At 44.0% G+C, this 9169-nt stretch overlaps 1 protein-coding gene across 3 annotated transcripts; it reads right to left on the bottom strand.

Moving 5' to 3' along the window:
* Positions 1 to 1369: 1369 nt before the first annotated feature.
* Positions 1370 to 9165, bottom strand: Mgme1 (mitochondrial genome maintenance exonuclease 1). Of its 3 annotated transcripts, none has more exons than XM_028893247.2 (5): positions 8668 to 8806; positions 7608 to 8175; positions 3849 to 4065; positions 2484 to 2616; positions 1370 to 2192 (listed from the first exon to the last, which is right to left on the bottom strand). In XM_028893247.2, the coding sequence occupies exons 2-5, from the start codon at positions 8110 to 8112 to the stop codon at positions 2031 to 2033; spliced, it is 1017 nt and encodes a 338-aa protein (XP_028749080.1). In that variant the 5' UTR covers positions 8113 to 8175; positions 8668 to 8806; the 3' UTR covers positions 1370 to 2030. The 3 variants fall into 3 exon arrangements, with proteins under 3 accessions (XP_028749080.1, XP_028749079.1, XP_037061160.1); XM_028893246.2 differs by lacking the exon at positions 8668 to 8806 and adding an exon at positions 9004 to 9165 and having other exon boundaries at positions 1373 to 2192; XM_037205265.1 differs by lacking the exon at positions 8668 to 8806 and adding an exon at positions 9061 to 9165 and having other exon boundaries at positions 1373 to 2192.
* Between the last annotated feature and the right edge of the window lie 4 nt (positions 9166 to 9169).

The following is a 9169-nucleotide window of genomic DNA, read 5'->3' as shown; positions in this document are numbered from 1 at the left end:
CACACAGAGATATATACTCATACAGATAAATAATAATTTTAACACATCTTTAACATGTCTGTATCTCTTTCATCAGATTGAGACTTCAACCGATGTTGTATGAGTATCAATACTGTGGACAAGCTGTGAGCCCTTAGGAAGGAATTCTGCCTTGGAGCTGTGCTTTCACAGTACTTATACCGACATTAGCATTTTCCAAGTCAGCCTTCAAATAGAACTCAACACCAGTAACTCTCCAGGGAGCAGCTACTGTGCTCTCTGGCATGGATCACTGTTGGAATACAGAGCCCTACAGTTTAAGTCAAGCCAATAAAAAAATTTTTTTAATAATTATAAAAATTTTATTTTTTATAATTTTTGTACAGTGTTCTATCTGCATGCATGCCTGCACACCAGAAGAGGGCACCAGATCTCATTATAGATGGTTGTGAGCCACCATGTGGTTGCTGGAAGAGCAGGCAGTGCTCTTAACCTCTGAGCCATCTCTCCAGCCCCAATAAATCTTATTAGATTTTCTTGGTTCACTTCCTCTAGTAAACCTAACACATTTTTCTATCTACATCTTACTGACTTTGTCAGGTAACTATGGTTGAGAGCTCACCTAGGACACCTTCTTTTATGCATTTACACAGAACTCAGTAGGCTACCTGGCTGGTGGCTAAGTTGTGGACTTAAAACCAAAGTGCAAGGATTAGACACAATAGTGGGGCACATGTGATCCTCAGCACCACAAAACATAGGCCAATAAATGAAAGCAAAGTGAAAACCATTTTCATGCCATGAAATTACCCCATAAAGACACATTTAAATAAAAACAAACAAAACATTTTATTACTTACTATTATTTTTTTCTTTAAAAAAAGCTTATTATTCAAGACTAGCCTGGTCTACAGAGTGAATTCCAGGACAGCCAGAGGTACACAAAGAAACCCTGTCTCAGAAAACAAAACAAAAAGCTCATTATTTATGTGTACATGTGTGTCTATGCATATGAGTACGGGTGTCCACAGAGTCCAGGAGAGGGCGCTAGATCCCCTGGAACTGCAGTTACAGGCAGTTGTGACCTGCCAGACATGGGCACTGGGAACCAAACTCTGGTCCTCTGAGAGACTAGGAAGCATTTAACTGCTGAGTCAGCTAAATACCTTTTTTTTTTTTTTTTTTTTTTTTTTTATGACTAATGAAAAGTAAATGTGATTACAGAACCTATAATTTTAAATTAGTAGTGTAACTTAAACTCTATGAGGTTTACTTTATAAAACAGAAAACCCTCTCCCAGGGAAATAATGGCATTTATTTAACTTTCCCAAATTCAAAGACAACCAATGATTACCTAACAAACACAGGGGAAAAAAGTGGATTATCAGTGTTGCTCTTAGTTGGAAAATCCACAACAGTATTTTTTTTTTTTTTCTAGTACATGGCCTGCTGACTGACATCAGAAACAAGGTACTAAAACCCTAACAATGGTGACCACTGCTGGGGCTTATTTGTATGGAAAAGGATCTGGCCAATGATGTGCTGAGTGTTCCAGCTTTCTAGGCAGCTAGGTTTACTCTGGGCCAAACAATCACATGTGAATGAACTCAAAGCTAAGAAGCCGCTTTCCCCTAATGATATATGAGTCCTACTGTATAAAGCACCTTGCAGGAACCTGTTACAGTGGTGATGGCTGATGTACTCTCCCTCTATACACACCTGGCAGTGCGTGACTCCTCCTCTCCCTGAGAACCCCAGGGACATGCCTGGCACATGAAGCTTCACTGCCTTCTGATCTCAATTCAAAGACTAGGCATTCTGCCAGGGACACAAAATGATTTGCAAGAGAGTCCAGGAGTCATCAAGGTGACTGCCAATCCTGTGTGCCCTCTTCTCAGGTAGGTAGCAGTAAGAGGTACGACAGCTGGTCCAGTGCTGACTTCTGGACTTTCTGGCTTCTCAGTAGCAATACATCCCAACAAATTACATCTTCAGTTTGTGTTAACATAACTCTCAGATTCACTGAATGTTCCCAAGTAATATCCTGGCCTCTAGTCTGGCTTTGGAATATTCTGATTCTTTTGTTTTTCTGCATATTCTTCTAGTCGAAGAAGCCACTTGGCCCAATACTTCGAACAGAGCTCTTCATCCATGAAGTGAAGGTGGGCAGGGGACCCGTCTTTATAGGCCACCACAATTAAGCCACACTGAACCTATAAAGAAACACAGCACAGCTTCAGTATTTCCTCTTGTTCCAGGGCAAACTATCCAGTGCTAAGCAGTAGTATCTCCACGTCAGTTTCTAATATGGGCTAGTTAAAGATTTCACCAGGAAACAGAGAACACAAAGATGGCAGATAAGACACTGAAGAACGGACTGTGCTCAGTAAGCAAGAATGGGGGTGGCGAACAGTCCAGGAAGGGAAGGAGTGCTCTACAGGTAAGTAGAGTAAACCCCCAAACACACACACAAAGCTTACCAAGCAGGAGCTCAAGGTTCTGACCTGAAAACTATAGTGGGAATCATGGTTTACAGCACCCATATACGCCACAACTTGCAGTGGATTGTCGTACGTATTTCGAATAAAAGGTTTTGGTTTTTCTGATGTCTTCCAATCGATCACACACAGCTTGCCTCTAAGGAGAATCCAGAGGAAGTCTTTGTAAGTAACAATTCAAATTGAAAACGGCGCCTTGCTGCCAAGTCTGACAACCCAAGTTCAATGCCTGGGAGAGCATGGTAGGAGAGCAAACTCCCAAGGTTGTTCTCAGATCTCCACATGCACACCATGGTGTGGGAGTGCACACGTGTATACATACACATACATACACATACACACACACACACACACACACACACACACACACACACGACAAATTAAATAAACAAATAAATAAAATGTAATTTAAAAATCCCCGCCGGGCGGTGGTGGCGCAGCTGGGTGGCGGTGGCGCATGCCTTTAATCTCAGCACTCGGGAGGCAGAGCCAGGCGGATCTCTGTGAGTTCGAGGCCAGCCTGGGCTACCAAGTGAGCTCCAGGAAAGGCCCAAAGCTACGCAGAGAAACCCTGTCTCGAAAAACAAAACAAAAATCCCCTGAAGCCAGGGGGTAATGGTGCACACCTTTAATCCTAGCACTCAGGAGGTAGAAGCAGGTGGATCTCTGTGAGTTCGAGGCCATCTTAGTCTAAATAGTGAGTTCCAGGACAAACAGAGAACCATAATGAGAACCTTGCCTCAAAAAACTATGTAATCAGAGGTTCAAATGCCACACACACAGATTCTAAACTCTTTCCCCCACATCCTGTTATTGCTCACACGCTTTATTTGGAATGGGGTATCTGTAGAAGATAGCCACCCTTGGAATCTGGAATGACTGGGGGAAATCAGTAACAGCAGCAACTTAGAAACTGTAGCCGGTTCAGAATCCTTATCATATGAGCCACTGCCTGGAAGCCAGGAAGAGTACATGTTCAGGGCCAACAGATCACTGTCCAATCTTTGGGAAAACAGGAAAAAAAGGTGGGGAGGGGTAGGAAACCAAAAGAAAACAACTCTGATTAAAAGGGAAACCAGAAAAGAGCATGCAGGAACCAATCGGGTCTTGCAGCTGGCATCTTTCTTGAGAAGGGAGAGGGGACAGGCTGGAAGATAGGCCATGCTGGGGCTATTGAAAACACGCCTTTCCCTCACCACTTTGATTTTCACACGGCACAGAGCATGCGGCTTTCCCTGCTGTATCCCTCCCAGCTCCTGCCCTATCCTCACTTCTTTTTTACTTTAAAAAGGTGGAGGCCACAATTCCTCAGGCACATCTTCCGGTGGACATCACTACACTGCCCACTGATGGATACACTCTTGTACTTACTGGTACTCAGCCACACAGTCCAGCAGCCCTACATACTTCAAGGCCTCGTGCTTGACAGCACTCTCCAGAGCTTGCACACCACTGATTTCGTTCAAAATAGGCTGGACACTTTTGATATAGCCACACTGGAGGTGCTCTTCTCTCCCTTTTAAATTCTCCTGGGGTGAAAGTATGCTTTCCAAGGCTTCATGGAACTGTTTGCCTTGTAAAAAGATATCTAAAAAGAAAGTCAAGGAAAAATAAAAACTGAACCAACCAAAACCAAACCAAAGCAAGATTAAAATATATACATATAATAAATATATATATTAAACACAAGTTATCTTTAAATGGCAACCCCTTAGACACAAAATTCATCGTCTTTGGTTTTTGTAGGCAGGGTCTTGTTTGTACTATAGGCTAGCCTTCAACGTGCGATCCTTACTTAAGCATCATGCACTGGTATATATAATTATGCGCTGCAAAATTCAGTCTCCTGTGAAACCCAAGAACACACTCTCCCTCCTCCCTCCCCTTCTCAAGACAGGTCTCACTATATAGCTCTGGCTGTCCTGGAACTCACTCTGTAGACCAGGCTAGCCTTGAACTCACAGAGAAAGTGCTGGGATTAAAGGAATGTGCCACTATGCCTGGCTTATCTTTACCCTTAAAAATTTTTTTTTGAAAGAGTTTAAAAGAAAAACCACAGGGCAGGCAAGCTGTAAACTTCTTTCTTCCCTTTTTTAATGTGTAAGAATGTTTTGCCTTAATATCTGTGTACCACATATGTGCCTGTTGCCCATGGAGGCCAGAAAAGGGCATTGGAACTCCTGGGATAGGAGTTACAGGTGGCTGTGAGCCATCACATGGGTGTTGAGAATCCAACCTGGGTCCCCTGGAAGAGCAAATCCTCTAAAACACTAAGCATCTCTCCAGTACCCAAGCTGTAAATCTTGGCAGCTGCCCAGAGGAGGGAGGAAGAGGAAGAGAGACAGCCATTCCTTTCTCAGATAGCCAGGGAGGTTTGGCAAGCAGCCATGTGGAAAGAGTGAAAAAGCCAAAAGTACCAGAAGAAAAGCATACACTCTGGTCAGTGTCCAACACCCACATCCACACCCACACCCACACCCACACCCACAAAAGGGGAAAATCTAAAATTCTGAGTCAGAATTCATGAAGGTGGCAGATCTCACAGAGCCTCATAGTAGCTCAGTGGAGACTGCATGGAGACCATGGGCTTCTGGGAAGAAAAAAATACATTATTTCATTAAGGGGATAATTATTCCTTCCATTTCTTAGCATAGTATTGGGTGACTATACCTTCCCAAGGAGTGGTCCCTTAGTCAAGCTGACTGACCAGTCCAGCTGAATAAATTCTTCTGTTTTGTGTAGGTTGTAATACTAGGTTTCCACCCAGGCCGGAGGGAGATTTCATACTCGAGCAGAAGGAAATAGCTTTCACTTAGTAGACCTTTATGGAGCCCTGATTAAGGCTACAGTTACAATGTTTGCCTAGCAGGCACAGCTAAGCCATCTCCCTAGCCTTCTTTACATTCTTTTAAGTTAAAAAAAAAGGAAACACAAACATTTAATAAACACAAGGAATGCTATGTTGTCACTTGATTGTTGGTAAAGGAGAAGGAAAAAGAGGGTGCACCGTCAGGCTGGGTAGTGGCTTGGTGCTTTCAGGCATTACTGAATTTGCATACAACTCAGCAAGAGAATGAAATGTGCTCCTCCACTAGCCTAGGCTGTCCTGTCTACCCAAAGCAAGAGGACCCTGGCACAAGACTCTTCCTAGCAGAGCAAGGAGCTAAGTTAGTTCAGGGAGTATTATTTAGATACACACAGAGGCACAAGCTTGCAGACAGACCCACAGAAAGAGGAAACAATCTCATTCAAACGCGGTCATAGTAAACCATACTATGTTTGTCAAGTTTACAGACTTTGAAAGGCTAGTTCTACAAAAGCAAAAATTAAAATTGCTTCTGGGAATTTACCGGAAAGTTAAATGGAATTCAGTTTAGGAGGTAAACTATTCTAACTCCACATATCCTTGGCCCTGGTGAAATTATCTGCATGTGAAAGGCCTACAAGAAATTTAACCCTGATGGAATTAAAATTTAAAAAGATGCAGTGTTAGCCTACACACTACTTAATGAATCAGAAGACAACCTTGTTAAAACAGGAGCGGGTAGTTAAGTGGCAGAGCACAAAGCCATGAGTTTAACCATCAGCACTATCAAACAATACAAAATTACTTCATCCATTGCCATGCAAATAGGTCATTCCCAGCTACAGACCTATCCTGGCTAGATTTTTCACATATATGTAACCATGAACATCTAGATCTGATGAGCCCATGAATTTTAGGCTCAGAAAACATTAACAAGACTCAACTTATAAAATTTAACAACATTAAAAAAAAAATAGGCTAGCCGGGCATGGTGTGTGCCTGTGATCCCCGCAGTTGGAAGGAGGGAGGAGGATCCCAAGATTAAGGTCAACTTCCTTTCTCCAACCACTGCATGAACCCACATGAGTACCCCCTTACTTGAAGTGAATTTGCTCAGTGCTTAAAGTCCGTATTAAGTTAACAGAGAAACAGAGCAGAGCCTTAGTCTACCGCTGACTAGGAAATTGCCCGACTGGAGAGTGAGTTCAGCCAGTTCCAAATAGAAGCCTTCTCCCTCATCAAGCAGGTCACCAGTGTGTTCCTTTACTCTGTCAAGGCCTATCTATTCGACCCAGCAGTTTGTCTTTCATTTTTTAAAAACATTAACTAATTAATTTAGTGGTGTGTGTGTGTGTGTGTGTGTGTGTGTGTGTGTGTGTGTGTATGTGTGTGTGTGCGCACTCCTGTGTGGAGCTCGGAGGATAACCTCCTGCTGGAAATGGTTCTCTACAGTGAGAATTCTGGGGATGCAGCTCTGGTCCTCGGGCTTGGCAGCAAGTGCCTTCTCACCTGTGGAGCCATCTTGCTAATGCTGCCTTTACATTTCTTACTAATAGTTTTAGGAGTCCTGACAACTAAGCCATTCTTAGTGTAAGGAAAACAAAAACAATTTATCATGAGGAAAATATCAACTCTAAATTCTAGTGGCACAAATAAAAAACTTGGAATGTTGTTACAAGGTTTCCATTTTGCTTGTTTAGAAAGCAGAGAAGAGTTTAGTGGTTATCATTAACCATTAAGAAGGTACTCCTGGCATATAATCCTTGCCCCTCACAGCTGAAGAATGTTATAAAGGAAAGCCTTAGTCACTTTAAACAATATTTATTTCATGTGCACTGTGTTTGGCCACTTCCTTTTTCCTGAGGCTCACCACCAAGGTCCAGCTATCAAAGTATGGGAGGTCTAGCAATCAAAAGCCCCCTTTGGCTTCCCTAATTAACGTGCCCAATTAAAATTAAACGCAGGGTTTCCCCCTGTACCTTTATAAACTGCCATTTTCTTATGTGCCACGTCTGTCTGCTCTCTATCCAGAGGCAGTCCTTTGTCCTTCCTGGACAAACATTCCTGCCCCTTCCCTTCCTCCTGTGTTTGTCTCTTATTCTCTGTCCTCTGTCCCTCTGGGGCAAATGAATCTCCTCTGTGCTGAGAACTTGGCCTTAGGAGTCCTGAGCTGATACTCTTCCTTTCAGACATGAAATGCTATTTAATGCTATTTGAAAGTAGTTCTTCAGTTAAGTTGTTTTTTAAGCCTCATATTTTTTGGACAGGAATGCTCTATATTCTAGAAACCAGTGACCACACATAACCAGAAATAAAAGAATTACTTGAAGTATATTCTGCAAATCCATCTTCTCCCAGCTCCAGAACCATCCGTTGTTTCCACCTTTCCAAAAAGAAACTCTGTTCTGGTGTCATGGTCTGCTGAAGGATTCGTGTCACGCTGGGTGTCGCGTTTCTTTGCAAAGGGATCTTCAAAGGACCTGAAGAAACACTTGTGTGTGGTTTCACATTTCTCTCTTCATTGAAGATAGGAAACCAGTTCTGTGGAACTCTTGCCTGCTGCTCTTGCCCTGGAGCCTTACGCTTACTGACAGGACCATAGAGTACATCGTCTTCCTCCAACAATGACTCCGGGGTCTGGACCGGGGCTCTGGACAAGACGGACCGTACTAAACGAGAGTACTTGTCCTGGTCTACTGCTTCATAAGAGTTCTTTTTCTTCTGGCCACACAAATAAGAGGAAGTGGAGAGACTCACAAGAGGGCTTGGTTTTACGGAAACTGCGTTTAAACTTCTAAGTAACCTGCACGTGGTCAGAAATGGCTTCATGTTTAGACTTTCCCCCGTCACTTTCTCTAGTCTGTAATGTTTAAAAGCATGCTGTATTCTTATCTAAAAAAGAAAAAGAAAGTGGTGTTAGATTTGAGATGTTTTATATATTCAAACCATCAAAGTGAAGAATCACACAAGAACAAACATCAAAAGTGCTAAAACACACTAAACTTCTGGCATTTGGAGAAAAATCGTTTCCAAGAAAGATTCACCAAAATTACAAGAACCAGCATTCGCTAAATGTCACTGTGCTGGCCGTTGGGGACAAGACACCCTAAACCTTTAATCTGAAGTAATGTGACAAGGCCTGGTGGCACTGGCCAGGAAACTTAGTACCTGTGAGGTGGAGAAAAGATGATTGTGAGTTTCAGGTTAGCTTAGCTTTGTCTCAAAAAACAAAAACAAAACACCCCCCACACACACACCCCAAAACCAAACTCACAAATCTTACTCTACACTTAAACACCGGCACCTATATACAAAACTTTTTTTTGTTGTTGTTGTTGTTTTGTTTTTCGAGACAGGGTTTCTCTGTGTAGTCCTGGAACTCACTCTGTAGCCCAGGCTGGCCTCGAACTCACAGAGATCCGCCTGCCCCTGCCTCCACGCGAGCTGGGAGTAAAGGCGTGCGCCACGGCCGCCCGCGCCAAACTCTTTATTAACCCCTCTGCATGGGCATTTCTCGTTTATTCCTCACACCCTTTAAAGTGGGGGCTACTATGACCCCGTGGTACCAGACTTGGGACGGGAACCCCTGCAGGTCACGTGGCGCAGGTAGGTCGTAATGGCGGGGGGTGGGGGTGGGAGGCGGGGAACTGTGGCCCCCCAGTGCTCAGCGAAGCGACCGTTTACATGGACGCTCGGCCTCCTGCAGGCTCCCGTCTGTACCTGAGACACCACCGCGTTCGAGAGCCCGGGGCGCGACCAACCTCCCGGGACCCGTACTTTTATGCGTCCCGCGCTTTTCCCGAGAGAGAGGCGTCCCCAGCATGCCCCGCGCCGCTCGCGCCGCACCCGGAGAGGCGCTCCCCCTCCCCGAAGCGGAGGCATGGGC

Source organism: Peromyscus leucopus, chromosome 4, assembly GCF_004664715.2.
Source record: "Peromyscus leucopus breed LL Stock chromosome 4, UCI_PerLeu_2.1, whole genome shotgun sequence".
Taxonomy (NCBI): domain Eukaryota; kingdom Metazoa; phylum Chordata; class Mammalia; order Rodentia; family Cricetidae; genus Peromyscus; species Peromyscus leucopus.
The sequence above is the reverse complement of the archived record's forward strand: the minus strand, read 5'-3'. Positions and strand labels throughout refer to the sequence as shown.